The sequence below is a fragment of the Sorex araneus genome, chromosome X (assembly GCF_027595985.1).
Source record: "Sorex araneus isolate mSorAra2 chromosome X, mSorAra2.pri, whole genome shotgun sequence".
In the NCBI taxonomy this organism is placed as follows: domain Eukaryota; kingdom Metazoa; phylum Chordata; class Mammalia; order Eulipotyphla; family Soricidae; genus Sorex; species Sorex araneus.
In genome coordinates, this window is record NC_073313.1 from 326,771,418 (window position 1) to 326,792,042 (window position 20,625).

General features: G+C 39.9%; 1 protein-coding gene across 2 annotated transcripts in view; it reads right to left on the reverse strand.

Moving 5' to 3' along the window:
• Nucleotides 1-17,956: 17,956 nt before the first annotated feature.
• Nucleotides 17,957-20,625, reverse strand: part of PELI1 (pellino E3 ubiquitin protein ligase 1) — a 52,627-nt gene continuing 49,958 nt past the window's right edge. For both annotated transcript variants that reach the window (XM_055120905.1, XM_055120906.1), the window contains exon 7: nt 17,957-20,326. In XM_055120905.1, the coding sequence (XP_054976880.1) occupies nt 19,760-20,326 (567 nt within the window). In that variant the 3' untranslated portion in view covers nt 17,957-19,759. The remainder of the gene's footprint in view (nt 20,327-20,625) is intronic.

Consider the following 20,625-nt stretch of genomic DNA (forward strand, 5'->3'; position numbering starts at 1 on the left):
TGAGAATTAAAGTCAATGTCTGATTTGTTCATATTCTTTCCCCAACTTAGCCATAGAATGTTGACCAGCTGATATCATACTTATTTTTTGACATTAAACTTCATCAGGTAACTAAAGAACCAAGATTTACTGCTAAATCTTGATAAGGTTGGCAAATCAATAGGTTCCTAAGTTAATAAAATATTGTGAACTACTTTATAAAACTAAAAAAAATTTAAAAATAAAAAAATTCAATGGGCAAAATAAAATAGGTTCCTAAGTTACCTTGTGAAATAATATTGTCATAAAAAGAAATATGGGGGACTGGAGTGATAGCACAGCGGGTAGGGCGTTTGCCTTGTACTCGGCCAACCCGGGTTCAAATCCCAGCATCCCATATGGTCCCCTGAGCACCGCCAGGAGTAATTCCTGAGTGCAGAGCCAGGAGTAACCCCTGTGCATCGCCAGGTGTGACCCAAAAAACTAAAAAAACATGGTATCGGGCTCTGATTATTTTGGGGTTAACAGATGAACTTGCACTTCTGATTCAAAAAGCTAAGGTCAAACCGCAGAGCAGAGGTTGAAGTCATTGCATGTAACAAGAAAGCCTGGCCTGGCCTTTGAGACTTTCCCACTCACCAGAAACTGTGCCACCTAAGGGTGGACTTTAGCTAAGGGACAGGGCAAAGATAGCTAACCAATATATTGACTCTTGTTCGAAATATGTCCCAGTGCCATGTAAGCCTATAGACATCCTACCGATGTCTCAATTCATACTTACATTTTGGATTTGGTCATGAAATGGCTCAGAGCATGTGAATCAAACTCTGGGATTCAGCTTTATTATCTGTAAGATAAATTTGGAAAATATTATACAAGTACATGTTGAATAAGCACAATTCCCCAATCAAAATACAACAATTTTTATATCCATTATTCCTTTACATGAGTATCCAGAGAGGTCATCATTGCTCCAGGATGGAAATTATGGCAGGCCCTTACATTTTCTAGCTACTCTGACATCAAAGACTGTCAGTTTGTTATAAACACTGACTGCATACAAAAAAAGTCTAGTTTAATATAATAATCAAAACTACAAATCTGATTTTAAGGACACACCCTTTCCTCTTTAGCTCAAGACTGCTTTTCTCTGAAACTTATAGTGAAAAGGGGAAGAGGTATTGGGTGTCTTTCCTCAGTACCCCTTCCTCAGGACTCCTTTTCAAATGTGTGACGGTATCATTATGCCAGCTGTCTTTCTGAGATCCACTTTATATACTTTATACCTTCCTCTCTGTGTAGGGAGGTTGACCCAGCATGAATGTTCTCCCTTTCCCTTTGGCTTCTTCTGTGAGGTATGGTCAGTGTGGAGCCCAGGTTGAGAAACAAGGTTGAAGGTATTTAGCCTCTTGGTGACTTGGTGAAATCATCTTTGGCTGTGTCAGGTCTTGGTGAAGTCATCTCTGGCTGTGTCAGGTCATTGCTCCTGTTACTGTGCTCTGCTTCAATTAACACTCCCTTCCCAGTTTCGGAGAATAACCCCAAAGGATGTCAACCGCTCTATTGCTTCCAAATGCTTAGATCCTAGACTATCCTTGGGGTTTCTATTCCAATTCTACCAAATCCCTTGTAAATCGTCTCTTTGAAAAGGAACTCTTGTCAAATTATCCTAATTTAAGTGTGCCATCTGTTTCCTGTTGGGACCCTAACTAGAAAAAAATACATCAAAATTCATATTGCATAGCAACACTTGAAGTTTAAAAAAAATCCTTCTTTTTTTTCCCTTCAGACTAAAGCTGATCACAAAACTCGCTCTTGACACTTGCTCCACAACATTATTATCAAGATTGCTCAAAAACTATGCTAGTGTACATACTGGGTCAATTCTTTGTTCAGAAAACCAAAATCGGTCTCTAGTTGCCCCAGCGCATCTCTTTCTTTCCTTTAAGGACTTTCTCTCTGGCAATCTCTCCCACTGGGAGGAACATGTATTCTAATTAGCTTAAATATGTTCTTGAATTAGTCTAATACTTTCCCAAGAATATGTTAATTTTAAGAGATAACTCCAGGATATAAAATGAATCTCTACTAACAGAAATTTTACCCCGTGTCTCTGGGGGTGAGGAAGTTTGACCTCATCTATTGTGACCAAGATAAGGCATAATTTTCCTGCATCTTTGCTCTCAATCATGTCATTCAGATCAGAGTTTCCAAGTCCCTGTTGCAGTGTCTGCACAGCTGTTCAGCACTTTACAGCACATCAGTTATGACCAAATTTTAGCACATATTAAGAAGAGCTTAGGTTTCTCATTCTGAAAAGATACAAAATATACCAAATATTTGTAATGTTTTATAATCTTAAAATTGTTTTTATAATGAATCCTAAACTCATCAATGTAACCTCTCTTTTTCACATGCCTCTGATCACTCTTGCCTAAGCAGTCAGACATAAAATGAAGGAAATCAAGTAAACAACTTTTTAGCAATCAGGGGACCCTAAAATAGCAGGGGATCTGCTGTAGGTTAAGCACATATCACACACAGGCAATCATTCAAATGTGGTACCTGCCAAATAAGGCTGACAATTTATACTTGGCTCTGACCTGGTTAATTGAAAAGCCTGCTTGTTGCATGGCATCAATATTGAGGCTAATGCTTTCTTGCAGCCAAGGTCCTACTAGAAAGTCACATTTATATGATGATTCTCACATAGAAGCTAGTAGCATTGTGTGATTTTTTTCAAATGGCAAATTAACAGAAAGGTATTCACTGGTACTCGTAGAGTTAAAAATTTTAATTTTTCTCCTTTCTCTTGTTGAAATTGGTTTTAGTCCACAAATATTTACAGTTTGCTATGTGCCAAGTACTGATTTGGGGTGGGGGGGAGAATGGTGAAATCTATCCAGTGCTGAAGAAAACAAGAATCCAAGCCTGTTGTATTTCATGTGAGAGGGAGATAGGTGGTGATAAAAGAACAAAAGCAACAGGTATTGGCGTGGATGTGGGGAGAAAGGGACTCTCCTTCACTGCTGGTGGGAATGCTACTGGTTCAGCCCTCTTGGGAAACAATATGGACAATTCTCAAAAAATTAGAAATTGAGCTCCTATTTGACCCAACAATACCACTCCTGGGAATATATCCCGGAGAGGCAAAAAGGTATAGTAGAAATGAAATCTGCATTTGTATGTTCATTGCAGTGCTGTTTACAATAGCCAAAATATGCAAAAAACCGAAGTGCCCCAAAACAAATGACTGGTTAAAGAAACTTTGGTACATCTATACAATGGAATACTATGCAGCTGTTAGAAATGATGAAGTCATGAAGTTTGCATATAAGTGGATCAACATGGAAAGTATCACGTTAAGTGAAATGAGTCAGAGAGAGACAGACATAGAAACATCGCACTCATCTGTGGAATATAAAGTAACAGAGTGGGAGACTAACACCCAAGAATAGTAGAGATAAGAACCAGGAGGTCTGCCCCACAGCTTGGAAGCTGGCCTCACATGCTGAGGGAAGAGGCATCTGAGATAGAGAAGGGAACACCAAGTAGAGGATGTTGGGAGGACCCATTCGGGTTGAAAGATGCATGCTGAAAGTAGACCACAGACCGAACATGAAGGCCACTCAATACCTCTATTGCAAACTACAACACCCAAAAGGAGAGAGAACAAAAGTGAATGCCCTGCCGAAGAGGCAGGGTGGTGTGGTGGGGGATGGGGTGGTGGTGGTGGGAGGGATACTGGAAACATTGGTGGAGGAGAATGGGCACTAGGGTGGAGGGATGGGTAAACTATTACTGTATGACTGAAATGCAGACATGAAAGCTCATAAGTTTGTAACTGTACCTCACGGTGATTCACTAATAAAAAACTTTTAAAAAATAGTGTAAGCATGGACATAGTACAGTGGGTAGGGCATTTGCCTTGCATGGGGCTGACCAGGTTTGATCCCCAGAATCTTGTATGATTTCCCAAACAGTGGCAAGAGTGATTCCTGAGTGCAGAATCAGGAATACCTCCTGAGCATCACTGGGTATGGCATCAAAAAAAAATTTTTTTAATGCAGTAGTATGTGAGAAGGGCATGAAGAAAATGAATCAGAAATATGGTAGATAGTACCTGGGTCATGATCTGGTACCTGGTGATATCTGAGTTGGGACCTATGGGTGGAAGGGACGCTGCAGTTTGACAGTTTTGGGAGAAAAGAAAGGAAACTTCTAACCCAGGGTTGGAAGGATTCTGGTGTTCTGAGGGAAGAAAGACAGGAATGTAGCTAGGACAGAGTATGATAAAGGGCTTGGAATGCCATCGATGAGATAAGGCTGAAGAGTCATGTTAAAAAGGAATATAAAGTAACAGAATGGTAGACCAACCCCCAAGAATAGTTGAGATAAGTTCCAGGAGGTTTGTTCCATGGCTTGGAACAAGCCGGCCTCACATACTGGGGGAAAGGGCAGCCCAAATAAAGAAGGAAACACCAAGTAAAGGGGGTCTGGAGGAGCCGCTTGGGAAGAGAAATGTGGGCTGAAAGTAGACTATAGATGAAAAGATGGCCACTCATTGCCTCTATTGCAAACCACAACACCCAAAATGAGAGAGAAAGCAAAAGGGAATGCCCTACCACAGAGGTGGGGTGTGTGTGTGTGGGGTGGATGGGCTAGGGGTGGTGGGAGGGATACTAGGATCATTGGTGGTGGAGAACAAGCACTGGTGGAGGGATGGGTACTCGATCATTGTATAACTGAAACGGAAGCACGGAAGTTCGTAAGTCTACAACTGTACCACATGGTGATTCATTAATAAAAAATGTAAACAAAGAGAGAGATGTGATGCTATTGGAGGTCACACAGGGATACTGGGAAGCAATTTGACTTACTTTATGTATTTTTCATTTATTCTATTTTGGGGCCTCCTAAACAGTGCTCAGAAATGGAGGCTACTCGTGGTGACACTTGGCCCAGTGTAACTTGGGCACAGCAGTGCTGGAGGCCACCACGTCCACTCTGCCAGTGCTTAGCATTATGGGGAACTAAATTTAGGGCCTTTCCAAGCCAGCATGTACTTCAGCCCTTTGAGCTTTCCCTCTTCTCTTAATTTATGTTTTAAATTAGTAGGTAGTAAACTTGGTTACTTTGTGGAAAGTGGCTTGTAGAAGTCAGACACAGAAGCAGGGACCAGGAAGGAGGTAGCACAGATGATAGATCCCAAGGGTTTGGTCCTGGCTTTCAGCAATGAGATTGCTTCTAGCCCATAGGGTGCTTTTGTGAAAATTAGGACAGGCTCCCTTTTTCATTAAGGAATTCTGAATAACAAATGGCATAAGCGGAGTGTGAAGAAAAGAGAGGAATACAGAACAATTTTGGATTCCAGGGTTACTCCTCAATACCTCACAAAGGGAAAATAGCAGTTACAATACTGACATTAAGAGTCCCTTCAGCTGACACTGGAAACCTGACATTGATGTAATGGAGATAACATTTGTGACAACTTCAACCAACATCTTTGTCTTTCAGTAAATGATTGCCACACCTCCTTGGACCCCACAGTCCCCAACTTCCTGCTCACTGAGAAGGTGGCATGCCTTGAATCATGGGGAGAGAAAAATCCAGCCCCAAATGGGAAAATCATCATTTTTGTTTGTTTGTTTGTTTGCTTTTTGGATCACACCCTGTGATGCACAGGGGTTACTCCTGGCTTAGCACTCAGGAATTACTCCTGGTGGTCCTTGGGGACCATATGGGATGGTGGGAATCAAACCTGGGTTGGCCGCGTGCAAGACAAAGGCCCTACCCACTGTACTATCGCTCCAGCCCCAGAAAATCATCATTTATCTTTGAGTATTAAAATAAGGCAGAGCCTGGTAAGCTACTTGTGGCGTATTCGATATGCCAGAAACAGTAACAGTAGGTCTCATTCCCCTGACCCTGAAAGAGCCTCCAATCGTTGAGAAAGATGAGTAAGGAGAGGCTGCTAAAATCTCAGGGCTGAGCACAATAGAGACGTTACTGGTGCCCGCTCGTGTAAATCGACAAACAACGGGATGACAGTGATACAGTGATACTAAAATAAGATTAAAACATGTATTGTCATTTGTCACTTGTCGTCCTGTTGATCTTCGATTTGCTCAAACTGGCACCAGTAACGTCCCCATTCGTCCTTGTCACATGTAGTGTAGCTCAATAGTATCTGCTCGCTTCAGGAACACAAAGAGCCCTAAACCATTTGTTCAGGGTTTTGACGAAGAAGTCTGACCAGGTGGGCGGCCATGAGGTCTTTTGACGTCCCGTGGAATCCAGTTGGTAACAGCTCTAGTCCAGTGGTCATCTCTGAATCACATTACGTGTCTGGCCCATCTGATTTTTGACACCTTGGCAAACGAGACAGCGTCCCTCATTCTTAATCGTCAACAGAGGTCAGAACTCCAGATTCCTTCTCTCATTTGAGTGAAACATGATACTCCTAGCATAGCTCTTTCGATTCCTCTTTGGGATACCTGAATAGTGTTCTCATCCTGTTTGCGGAGGGCCCAGGTCTCTGAGGCGTATGTTAGTGCAGGAAGAATGGTGGAGTTGAAAAGATGTGCCCGGAGCTGGAGGTCCTTCGTCTTCTTAACCACTTCTTTGATGCTCTTGAAGGTATTCAACGCTGCTCTCTTCCTCCTGCACAGTTCTGGCGCCAAGTCGTTCCTCGTGTTGAGTTCTTGACCCAGGTACACATAGCTGCTGAATTCGGAGATGTTGATTCTGTTGAGAGCAAATGGAACATCAGGGACTAGTTCGTTTTTCATGAACATTGTTTTGGTGAGAGTCAGCTGCAGTCCGACCTTTCCACATTTGTGGTCAAAGTCGGCCAGCATTTGTGCCGCTTGGCTAATGTTTGGTGTTATTAGGGATGGGTGTTTGATCATTGTGTGATTGTAACCCAAACATGAAAGCTTGTAACTATCTCACAGTGATTCAATAAAAAAAAACCAAAAAAACAAAAAAACGATGTCATCAGCGAAGTGGAGGTAGTGTAGTTGTCGACCGTCTATCTTCACTCCCATTCCTTCCCATTCTAGTCATCGCATGACATTCTTGAGGGTGGCACTGAAGAGTTTTGGTGAAATGACATCACCCTGCTGAACCCCTCTCTTTACGTTAATGATGACTTGATTGTAGAATGGTGAGATCTTGGTGGTGAATCCGTAATACAGCTCGTGGAGGATCTTGTTGTACTGAGTTAACACCCTGTTTGGCTAGGGCTTCAATGACCGCTTCCGTCTCAACAGAATCAAAGGCCTTCTTTAAATTGATGAACATTAGACAGAGTGGCATCATGAACTCTCACAAAACTTCAATGAGCTTATTCACTGTGTCTGAGGGCACAAGCAGAGGGTTGCCCCAGCTGAGTGGTAATGGAGCCCTTCAGCTGCTTTCCAGTTGTAACTTGGCGAACCACAGATAAGGGGAAATTCTATGTTTAGGAAAGGAGAGGACTTGAGATTGCACTTCAAGTTCTCTGGGCCTGTTCACAGCCTGCAGGAGACCTCAGGGAGAATGAAGGCTGATAGGATTAATAGGCTAGAAGAGTCCTGGTCTGGTGCCAAGAAGGTGCAGGAACAGTGTGGCCTGTACACTGAGGGCTGCAGCAGGTGGGATCAGTGGAGGCCCAAAGAACAGGAATAACAATTTCTTCATCCAGGGAAGCCAGGAAGCCTATTGGTAGACAGATTTCCCCTGTACCTCTCTGGAACTTTCTAACTTCCTCTATATGTGGGCAACAATTTTGGGAAAGGGAAGGGGGTGAAAGAATCTTGCGATGAGGAAGAAACTGAAATACCAAAAGGCTTCTAAAGGATGTTGTTTCAAATTTTAAGGATGGTAATAGCTTAATGGATAAAATTTATTGTTTTCTACCCAAATCAGGAGTGATGGCTGTTTATATGAAGTCATTATAGACAACTATCTCTTGGAACTCTGCCACAGCAAGTCACCCAGCTCTTGAACTCTGCACATTGCCATACCATCCCAGGTAGATCAGTCACCCAGCTGATAATATTGTGGCCTTTCCAGGACAGGGCAGGTGCATTTCCCTCCCTTCCCATAGGTTGGTTTTGTAAACTGTCTATCATGCCTCTCCAGCTAGCCCATGACCCATCTGTGCTTTGGCACCCCAAACACAGCCCATAATTTCCTGTAGGAAGGTTCTCCCTTCTAGAGGGGAAAACATTCCCACTAATCTCATCAATCTTGTTTGCCAACCTGGATTGAGGCATAAAATAAATCAGTGAGAGAAAGCAGTTCTCATTCTGGTCATTTCCACTCCTTCCCATCAAGTAGCAGTGGGGAAGTGGTGGAAAGGACTTGGACAGTGGAATTAAAGTAAGACTTAACCTTTGCCAGCTACTAGATTTGGGACTTTGGGTGAATTTATTTTCTACATATCAGAGTTAATGCAAATCTCACTGGGTTAACCAAGCATGAAGCTACAACTTTAACTATTCTCAACACTCAATCCAAGAGAGCAGAGGCTAATGATTGTAAAATCATGCGATCAGTTCAACTCTTTTGTTTTACTTGCTTCTACCTAAGACATAAACCAATTTTCCTCTGCTCTGCTTTTATTAATGTTTTCATTTGCAAGTAACAGGTAACTCCAGTCTAAGAGTTTAAACATTAAGGACTTCATTGATACAAATAGCTTTCTCTTCTTGGTGTTAGCAAACCAAACCACAGCCGTTCCCTGTGTTGAATTTTAATCACTTGGGTCTAGATTAGACTGTCCACCCTTGAGCCAATCATGGATGAAAGGGAAGTGGGATTAGCATGATTGATTTAGAGCAATGGTTCTAAAATGAAAGCAGAGATGTTACCTCAAAAGTATTTGGAAATGTTATGTTAGAGATGGCACTGGCATTTAGTGGTGGGGAGTTCATCAATTTGCTTGAGCAGTCACCAGTAATGTCTCCACTATGAGACTTATTGTTACTGTTGTTACTGTTTTTGGCATATCGAATATGCCACGGGTAGCTTGCCAGGCTCTGAGAGGGACGAAGGAATCAGACCCGGGTCGGCCGCGTGCAAGGCAAACACCTTACCAGAGTTAGCAATTTTTAATGTCTCTTGATTGACAGGCCAATCTCATACAATGAAGATTTGCTCTGACCCAAATGACAATAGAGATATGTGCCCTGCCAAGAAATATTGGCTTAGGGGTCAAAGAGAGTACAGTGAGTTGAGCACTTGTCTTGCAAATAGTCAACCAGGGTTTGATCCCCAGAATCCACATGGTCCCTGAGCACTGCCAGGGGTGATTCTTGAGTGCAGAGCCAGGAATAACCCCTAAGCTTCACTGGATGTGGCCCCCAAACAAACAAACAAAAGAAATACTGGCTTAGAATATCAGGGGCTTAATTTCCTCTGAAGTACATAAACCAGTCTAGTTTGACTCTTGAACAAAAATGAACACCCAGCTTCCTCCTAGCTTTATTTACTCCTTTTTGTATTCAAATATTTTTTCAGAGTATTGTCATTCTCGGCAATAGGCCTTCTTTCTGTTGTACCTAACTATATAAATCCTGTATCAGATACTTAGCACCTTCCAACACTTTAATTTAAAGTGTAAGTAGGCACATGGATATCCATGATAATTTGTCAACCCCTTTGAAGTTTAATGTGTCTTGGAAAAAAACTATAGCCAATGAATTTTAATAGAAGTAGGATAGTTCGTCTCTTGATTTTTCCTGCTTTTTGTTGACCAGAATGGAAATAAAATGAATAGGACTGAAGACATGATTTCAGATGAGAACATGAAAGCCAGATCTTGAGGAGGGCAAAGCAAAATACTAGAAGAATATTGACCCCCGACACTTTGGTGCTCTATTCCAGTATTCCTATATCTAGATTTTTATGTAAGATTGCAATCAACTCCTTTTATGTTAAAACAGCTGTTATTTTTTGTCACTTTCAATGAAACAACTAATACAATACTGACTCAATTTGCCTCCTCATGCCAGTACCAGATATTCTAAATGCTGATGGTCAAATCACTTCAGTAGATCAGCGCCAATACCCACTACGCTATCCCCAAGAGACTTTATTAGTGCAACCTCGATTCAATTCTCTCCAATAGCTATTGCATTCTTCTTCATGCTCCTCAAACACTCTGCCTGTCCATCTCCCATATCAGTGCACCTCTGCTTTCTTAGCAGTTTTCCTAGGAGTCAGACAGAGGAAAGAGAGGTGGATTACAATAGGCAGGGAAAACCCTTATTCCCCCATACTGGAGCGAAGGTCTCTCCTATTCCGTGACTGGAAGGTTGTTAGGAAATTACAAATAGTGCTTCATTCTTCACAAAAAAGTAATAGGTCTAGTTATATGCAACACAGCTTGTTATTTTTAACTTCAGCTTTTATGATGGATCAAATCTTTGCCTCCATCAAATATTTTATTTCCTTGAAGAGACCTCCCTTCAAGAAAATAAAGAGTAATACCTTTATTGCCAAAGACCTTTATGAAATGAAATCAGAGAAATCATTTAAATTCCACTGTGCAGTTCCAAATTATATTACTGATTTAAGACTCTAAAGAATTTTGCTTCAGGCTACTCTTTTAATCATGTTGATCACAACACAGGGCACTATTTATACTCTGGATTTGTTTGCTCTAGTACATACTACCTCCCAGTACATGTTTGCTAGTTATAGAATAGTTTTTTCTCCAGGAGGTTCCAAAAAGGGATCAAGTTTTAGATATATCAACTTATTCACTATCTCAACTTCATCAAATAACTGATCTCCTGGAATTCCACAAAACATTGTTGCTTAGATACCACAGCAGAAAACAAAATGAAAACACTGGTATTTCAGAAATGCTATGCTAGTTGTAAATGAACCCCACAAACAGAAGCAAATGAAAGGGCCTTAATAGTCGCTGTACTCGTTATCCAGGAAGATGATGTCACTGAACAAGATTCCATTTTGTTCAATTATGATCGTGTTCTCTAAAGACTTTATCACCTTCTCACAGAAACAGAAAATTTGAAAAAACCAAGTCACAAAATAGATTTCCTGGCAATATTCTCACATAAAACCATGTGGTATAAATCCCTCACACTGAGTTCTGTGCTTTACAAGTGTACTTAAAAATGAGACGGAGCATTTGGGAACCCAGTGGTTACTGCCATTGGTAAGCAGGCTTAATACACGAAAATCAAGAAATACATAGAAAGATTACTAGCAACTTTACATTTGAATTTCTATTATAACCAAAGATTTTTGCTGATCAAAAATGCTAAAATAGATGTCAGGGGTCAACATAAAATTAAATTCTGATGGAACTGTGCTGCAAGTAGGTAAAGGGATAGACCTGATTTATAACCTTCAGAATCTGTATTATAAATCATAATGCACAAAAGGGGAGGGAGAGAGGAAGAGAGACAGAGATATCGAGAGAGAGCGAGAGAGCGAGTGAGCACAAGTGTGAGCGAGCCTGCCATGTGGGGGTGGGGAGAGTCAGAAGGGAAACTGGGTACATTGCTGGTGAAAAATGTACACTAGTTAAAAAAAAAATAAATCTGATTGAATAACAGTTCCTTGAAATGCAGTTAGGGAATTTGACTGTTTTGGTTACCTCTCTTGAACTTCGTCCCCCAAACAATGTCCTTCCAGTAGTGTTTTAGCTATAAGTAATTCGGAACATTCTTTCCATTAGCCATTCATTGACTTAAAAGGTCCTTTGGGGCCCCAAGATGACTCAGTGGCTTAAAGCACTTGCCCCTCAAGTAGCAGGCAGTGAGTTCCAACCCTGGTGCTGCTTGCTCATGTAGAGGCAATCCTGACAGATGTGTGTGGTTTGGGATCTCTGGTGATAAAAGGCTGGGAAAATGTGTCATTAAAAGGGTCCAGGGCAAGCATGAGGTCATCAGGGCAAGCATGAGGTCATGAGTTTAATCCTTGGTGCAGCACATCATGTGCTGCCCCCGAGAGTGCCAGCCAGGGCAGGGGAAAGTCCTTAGACTGAAGATAAGATCTTATGTTCACTTAAGAGTTGTCTCAGTGTCTGTGTTGCAACCATAATGCCCAAAAGTAGAGAGAGTATGAGGAATATTGTCTGCCATGGAGGCAGGGGGAGGGTGGGAAAGGGAGGTATACCGCCGATATTGGTGGTGGGGAATATGCACTGGTGGAGGGATGGGTGCTTGATCATTGTGTGATTGTAACCCAAACATGAAAGCTTGTAACTATCTCACAGTGATTCAATAAAGTTAAAAAAAAAAAAAGCTGTGTTTGTTGTCTTTTTTGAAGAGGCTACTGAGCTCCCTGATTAAAGTGATCCTAAATTGATTAGGTTGGGATCATCTGCTCTTACAAGTCTAATTCCAAATGTAGGTCCAGCACTGAAGTTCTAGGGCACTAAAATGAGCTAGAAGTAGTATTTACTTCAAAGTATTGATTACCTTATTCCCATAGGATATCAGGCAATGATATTCATAAATGCAGCTAGATCCAGGGAGTTAAACATGTTACAAAATTACGTTGGCTTTGACATAACTAGATTCTCTCTGAAAGGGAGGCTGCTTATCTTGATATTTTCTCACTCCCTTTACTCAATTTCTTCTTTATTTGTAACGAACAATTGACTATTGTTACCTATTCTGATGAAGAAACTTCTAAGGACTGTTATCTGAGACTAGAATGGATTAAGAGTTGGACTCAGGCCTTGTCTGAAGAATTCCTTGTATTTGTGAAATTCCACCCAGACTTTTTTTAATGGCACTTTTGTATTTTAAGGGGGGCTGGAGCGATAGCACAGCGGTTGGGTGTTCGCCTTTCACGCGGCCGACCTGAATTCTATTCCTCTGCCCCTCTCGGAGAGCCCAGCAAGCTACCGAGTATCGAGCCCACGCAGCAGAGCCTGGCAAGCTACCCGTGCATATTGGATATGCCAAAAACAGTAACAATAAGTCTCTCAATGAGAGACGTTACTGGAGCCCGCTTGAACAAATCGATGAGCAACGGGATGACAGTGTATTTTAAGGGGGGGTGAGATGTATAAGTTTGGCAAATAAATATAGCCATATTTCACGTTGGTTGTAATAATAAAACTATTAAGAGCATCTTTAAACAAATTTGTCAACTCTTAACTTTCAAAATCTTATATACCAAAGCAGAAAATGCTCTTTAATGTTTCTCTGTATAAGGCTATAATCCCAAGTGTTCTTTAATTTTATCACAAATATCCCTTCAGTTAATTTGTTTGCTCTGCAAGTAAACAGCAACTGTGTGTTGGATTCTGGGAGCTTTGCCTCAACTGAATTAAATTAAAAAATATGTAATCAATTATTCTATTTATGCAGTATGGTTAACATAAAAATTGTATTAACCATCTTGTTAGGATTTATACACTTAAGCAAAAACCCCCAGCTCCAACCCCACCCCAAAGACTTCTTGAGAAGCTCTACTTATTTCAAAATTGGTAGTAATTTGGAGTGTGTGCTTTAAGATGAAGAGAAACTGCTATGATTCCTTCCCACATCTCCACATTAATTACTATGGCGTCTCTGGTGGGGGCAATAATACATTCTCAAGCTCTTACTCCTCTCACTGTCCGTGCAAACTTCACCTTGGAAGCAATTACTTTAGGGATGCTAACATTTTATCAAGACGCATAGAGGGTGATCTCTCCCAGTACCCCTCTTCAGCTGCCAGTTGATTGATTTTCTGCTTTGGAAGTTCTACAGGATGTGACCACCTTTCTGTGGAAAATTTCTCATTCCTGTCCACCTAGCTTACTTCAATCCTGCTTTTCCTCAGGTACCGCCTCTCATGATTCAGGACTTAGAACCTTGAAATTAATAGATAACTACTGGAATTAAAATTAATGGTACTAAAATTCATAGACAACTATTAAGATGCAAAGACAGAGATTGAACTAGTCATGAATATAAGGCATGCACTATGCCACTGAGGCACAAAGCCCTAGCTCTCATGCTACTCAGGGTCTTATCTCATTTTCCTATAGTGCCACATGAAATTTCCTTGTTTCAAATGAGAAAAATAACCTTTCTGTGCTTTTTAAAAATTTCTTGCTAGTGGACTGGAGATAACAGCTTTGCATGTGGGGTGGCCCAGGTTAGATGTCTGGGATCACATGGATTCCCAAATAGCCTGGAGAAGATGCTGAGTACTACCAGGTGGGTCCTCAAGTCAGACAGAAAATCTTGCCATAATTTTTAATTTCTATTAGTTTGGGGGGCCACATCTAGTAAGTACTAAGAGCTTACTCCTGGCTGTGCTCAAGCATCACTCCTGGTGTGCTTAGGGGACCACAAACAGTGCTGGGGGTCCAAGTTGGGTCTGCACAATTATTGATGTTTATTCTTCTCTGCATTATAAAATTATTCTTCTCTGCATTATAAAATTGACATTATTGGTAATCATTATTATTGGTAGTGATTAAATGAAAGGTAATCATTGAAAAATTATGTTACTTATAACCCACTTAAAAAAAAAGAGGGGAGAAGGAAGTAACAACAGTAACTGAAGCAAGACTTTCAAAGTTCAAGTTCTGCCTCCTAGTTAGAGCCATGGAAAACTTGGGCAAATTATCGGAGCTCTAACAAGTTTCTTTTGTAAAAGGAAATAAAGGCTCTTATCTCATGATTCCTTTGTGTTTTAAAGTATCAGTATTTAGAATACTGCATTAGAACAGGCTTGTCACAGAGCAAACAAGTGATAGCTGTGAGGAATTTTTGATGCTGTGGTTTAATATACAAGCTGCATTTTATAATCTAATGCCAATCTAAACAAACCAACATTCCCATCATATCACCTAAAAAGATGTTTGGACACAGCACATTACACTTAGGAATTCTTTTGACCTTATTTAATCCATTTCCTGATTACTTTATTATTAAATAGTCATTTTAAAGAAAATTGGATAGTAAAAATCTAGACGTTAAGAGTCTAGGATTATTTTCTGAAAATGTGTGTGCGTGCTGGGGATTAAACTAGGGCTTCACACATGCAAGGTTAGGGCTCTAGAGTTGAGCCATATCTGAATATATTCTGAATATTAATAAAACAAAACCTGATTCTGGAAAGTAATACAGCTGTTAGGGCAACACCTGCTTGGGAGTTGATCTTCAGCACTATACAGTTTCCTGTCACTGGGTATGGCCCTGGAAGGGCCTGAGCATTACCACAGTGGCTTGGACAATACCCTAAACTGCTAATCTGGTTGGCTGAGAATTGTCAGTGGGGCTTCTGGATCTCCTGAGCACCAACTGTGAATTCATACATATAAATATAAATCACAACTTGTGCTCTGCCACTGCCAGAAAAGAGAAGCAGCAAAACGTTCAGATTCAGTTAAACTGAGGACTAAAATTTTTAAATGGCAATCGTGAAAGATAAAAGTGCATATGAATGAGAAAAGTGAAGAAAAGGCTACCAGAACATACTGCTGGGGCCAGAGATAGTACAGAAGGTAGGGTGTTTGCCTTATATGTGGTAGACCCAGGTTCAATCCCTGGCATCCCCTCTGGTCCCCTGAGCACCGTCAACAGTAACCCCTGAGCATTGTCAGGTGTGTTCCAAAAACAAACAAAAAGAACATAATGATATGCCCAGCACAAGGTTTTCCCAGCAACACTGCCAGCAGCCCTGACCTCCAGAACTCATTTCCTCAGAGAGCAGCCAAAAATTAAAGAGAAATCAGAGGGGCCCCGAATTTCTATCTCAATGAAAGGAAGTTCATCATTAGGAGGAATATTTTGTTTCTAAGTGAGCCGTAAGTCTTTAGAGAACACAGGTCATTATGTTAAGACAGAAGTTTAAAAAACTATGCAGTGACAACTTACCTTTGTGGCAAGTACCTCCCAGAATAGATATTTTAATTTAAAATGTTCAAAATTTAATTCCTGATTCCACAACCTATCCTCAAATCTGTTCTCAAAATCTTCTCTTCTTCAGTAAGATAACTCCATTCTTCTGTTACACGAGCTGGGCAGAGTCCTTTGACCCCGTTTTCATACTCCGTATCTAATCTGCCAGCATTATGGTAAACTGTTCTCAAAACATAACTGTCCTCAGCAAAACAAACTGTCCTCAAAACATAACCCGATTTTCAAACCATTTCCGCTGCTACTTTTACTTTAGTCGTAGTCACTTCACTCCAGGATTAATGAAACAAATGGTTGCCTAACTAGTCTCTCTGACCCCACTTTAATCCATTTGGATTCTATTGAAATCACGCCATGTACATCCTTCCTGCAGCTTTCATCTCAGAGTAAAAGCCAAATTCTCAGGAGGCCTCCATCCCCACTTAACCTTTGTCACTTTACTCAGCCTTACCTCTGCTATTCCCCACTTTTCCTACCACTTGGCTGCACTGGCCTCTGATGATATAGAGTATCTAAAGGGAAAGAAAGCACAACTAGCCAGAGCACATGCCCTTGTACAATCTGCCCCGAATCCAATTCCCTGACATTACACAGTCCCCCAAGCACAGCTGGAGGTGGCACAGGTGGTCCCCAGTACCACTAGGCTTGCAAAGCACAATATGCTGAGTCCAAGCTTTCAGGCATACATATCTCATCATTTCCTCCCACCCGTCTACCCCCACAATATTCCAAGCACACTTCCACTTCAGGGCCGTGCAATTGCTAGAGCATTGTGTGATAAATGTTCTTCTGTGTAGCCACTGACCTTACATAATTATCAACTTTCCAGTGGGACTTTCTCTTGCCCTGCTATTTAATATTGCAAACACTACAAAATCTTTCCCTTACATTATTTTGTATCCTTTTATCAACTCAATCTTCAGTACTATCTACTATCATTCAGGCTCTTTCATTTCAATCTCCCCCACTCGGATACATATCTCATGAAGGGCGAGGACAATTTTCCTGACAACATCATACAATAGCTGTGCTAGGAACTGGTGCAGTGGCTATGCCACTGTCTGAAGACCGAAAGTACAAAATCTGAGGGTGTGGCCTTCAAGTATACTTATAATGTGAGCAATACTGAAAATGGGAGGCAGATAATGAAGATAGTTCAATTATGGGTTCTTTTTGTGATGTTATGCTTCAGGCAGAAACCCAACAGATCTTTTAACATGAGATCTCTAAACTAAGATTATAAAATGTTCCTCTATTGTTTTTTTATGTTCTAGAAGATTTTTCTACAAATGAAAGTAAACCAATTTCAAGATACCCTGATAAAAGCATGGGAAACCATCATTAACAATACTGTAAATCACAGAATCTCAATTAAGTTAAAAAAAAAATTCCTTTCTTCTTCTGAACACCCACCATCTTGCTCCATGACCCTAACATTTCAGTGGAAGCAAACTGAATTTCCAGTACAAATTAAGAAACACATTTAGATCACTCTGATAAAAGAGGTAAAGACAGAAAGAAAGCCACTTTCGTGAGAATGACATTAGGAAACCTAAAATAACTATTTCTTCTTGGCCATATTAGTGACATTCCCTTAATAAGTAAACCAAGCAAGCAGAAGTGTTCTATTAGGCTTTGGCAGAATGACAGAATATTCAAAATGCTTGAACAGAAAAATACCTAATAAATCTAATTACCTGTTATCAAAACTTGAACTTGATAGAAAAGGAACCAGATTTTTCCAGCTGTTATAAGGAAATTCAGGAACTTTCAGAAAAACATCAATCTCTTATGGTCACTGAGGTACTATTTAGTTTAGTATGCAACATACAAAGAGGAAACTGTCTGAGTAGGACTTAACTCAGAAAAGGCCTCAATTATTTATCCACTAAAGAAAATTCATTTATTAATAAGAAATGCTTTCACAAGAGAAATAAAGATTTAAACTGTTATAGTAACTGCAAATTCCTCATTTTTTTCAGGTAAATATTTCTAGTGTGTGGGGTAGATTTTCCACGAGTCAGTTATGCAAAAAATGAACCCATTCTCAGTTATGCAAAAATGAACCCACACAGACAAATTGAAGCTTCTATTTTGAAAAGTATTTTAGTTTGAATAAATTAATTGCAAATAAAAATCAGCTACAATATATAGCTTGAATAGAAATGACTAGAACAAATACAACACAGGACTTGATTTCCTTGCATTAGTCACAAAACATGTGACAATCTAGAAAACTTTAAAATCAATTATACATCTTTGAAAAAGGGGTAACAGTATTTACTGATACATCACAACTAGTAAACTTATAATACAAGTTTCCTGACATGCATTTCCTGAGTGAACCCAAATGATCATTTTTAAAAACAAGGAAATTTTGACAAGTTGAAGTAAAATAAAAAAAGGTTCATGGCTTCCAAGGAACAAATTTTTTTGTTTTGTTATTAAATCAAAAGAAACTTCAGAACAGCATTGTAATTGGATAAATTAAAGCTATGCTACCACATAAAAAAATTTCTAGACAATTAAGTATTATATAATTTTTTGAACTAAAGGAAAACAAAGATTAAAAAATAATTCTGTCTACTCTAAAAGTGTATTTATTTCTACAAGTGTCACAAAGGGTTTGATGTAGTGCAACGGTCTATACTTTGTGGTACATTAGAAAAAGGGGCAAGGAGGAGAGACAAAGTTTCTTGCTTCTGAAGGCAAAAATCTTACTAGTATTAGGAATAAACAGACCATACAAGTATGTTCCTCTACTTTGCAGTCACTGGTGCTTATCAGCCAACCAAACATTCCTCTGAGTCACTCTGTGGCAACTCTATAGAACTCAATTCCACAATTAAGGCTGGTCTGTTAGATTAAAAAGGGGGCACTAATGTCATTCAACCCTTTATATCTAATTTCCTAATGCCTGGGTAAGGACAAATAGAGAATAATTAGTTATTTCTTTTTCTAAAAGCAAGTCAATCCATTCTTTTTTCTTGTTAATTTATGCTTTTCCTCCTGGGAAATTTTTTTTTTCTAGAAACAGTGAACAGATGAACCACAGTTTATATCTAAAAAATAAACTTGCCAAATGTTGCTGATACTAAAAACAGATTCGTTATCATGGGAGAAAAATAGATAATCTGGATTAAATTGCATATTCAAAGGAGCATATAAAATATTTCTTAACATTAAATTTTTGTTATAGTAATACAATTGAGAGAAACATCAAGGAAAAAAATCTTTCCTGGTTATCTTCAATGTGGTTAAAAACAAATACCTTTTACACAATGAGAATATGAATTTGGTTTTATAAATATTCTAGTTTATCAAATTCCATATTGAAATGGGGGGCGGGGAGAGCTCTCTTGTCCTTCTTCCTACTTTGAAAATCCTTGAGTTATGCTTGCTAAACTACCATTCACACTAAGAGTGTGACACCATTGTTACATGCTACTCTATCAAGAACATTCTAAGATATTTCCTATAATAAAGATAAATAGAAAATAAGTAAATATACATGTTGCGTATTTTACAATGTTTGCAACAAACTGTAAACTAACATAGTTTGAACCAGCAGTACCCTCAGTTGTACAAAACAATTTTCAGCACTGAGGATGGGTGATTCAAAACACTAAAATGAAGGCATCAAATTAGACTGTCTTTTTTCCTCAAAATATATCTTCCACACTCAAAAATTCAGAAGTCTGGTACTTTCAGAAATTCTTTTGCTTGAGTTTCCCAGATTTTTCTCATAAACTGCTATTATAAAGGTTTAAAAAATTCTTCATCTTAATGCAAATGACAAAGCAGAGAAACTGTGATGTGGACAACAGGTTGGACACCCCAACTCGCTTAGCTTATAAATGCATACTGTAGTCCTGGAGGACAACCGTCTGTTAGTCTAGAGGTCCTTGGAAAATAAGTCTGATGTAGCCTTGTTCGCCAGCCAACTGATGTGCGCAAAAGGGACAGGCTGCATGGAAAGTGTGAGTACCATGAGGAAGCGGGATCTGGGACCAGTAGGCGGTTGTCTTTTCGGAACATACATGCCCACAAGGGCTGAATGCATGGGTGGGAGGGCCGGCGTCCACATAAAATCCAGCTTCGCATCCAAGCCACAGAGGGACATAGGGACCAACAGACCTACACATGGGACATTCACGATCTTTTCCATCACGTTCTTCTTTGTTTCCCCAGTTATGATAGCCATGCACATGGCCGCAGTTTAAATATACCCATGGCTGCTTTTCATCAACAACATCTTTCCTCTTCATACTAGGAAATGCTAGTGTGTTGAACCCTACGGGGCACTGAGGTCTTGCTGCATTGATTTCCTGTCTTAAAGCTTCTAGATGCTTTACTGTAGGAGTGTGGGAAAGGCCTTCTGCAGTACGCCATAGCAAAGTTGCACCACACAGGTCAATTAATGAGCCATCTTGTAACTGATTGGTTTCAATCTCCACCTGCAGGGGGAAGAGGGAGGTGGAAATCAAAAAACATATTCACCACTGTGTTTTGGATTTAATAATATTTTGGGATGACACGTTCCCTACCTGAGAATCAGTATTTCCTAAATATTTAAGAAGCTCTAAAGGCAATAATGACAAATGTTTTATCAATGATAAAATACTGAGCAGTAACATCTCTTTTCAGCTTTAAAGAGGACATATGATTAAGCCAGCTGGTTAATTAGTAAGTCTAATATTTCTAGTTAGGTAGATATCATGTAGGGTCAAAGTCAAAAATAGAAAAAAATCCTATT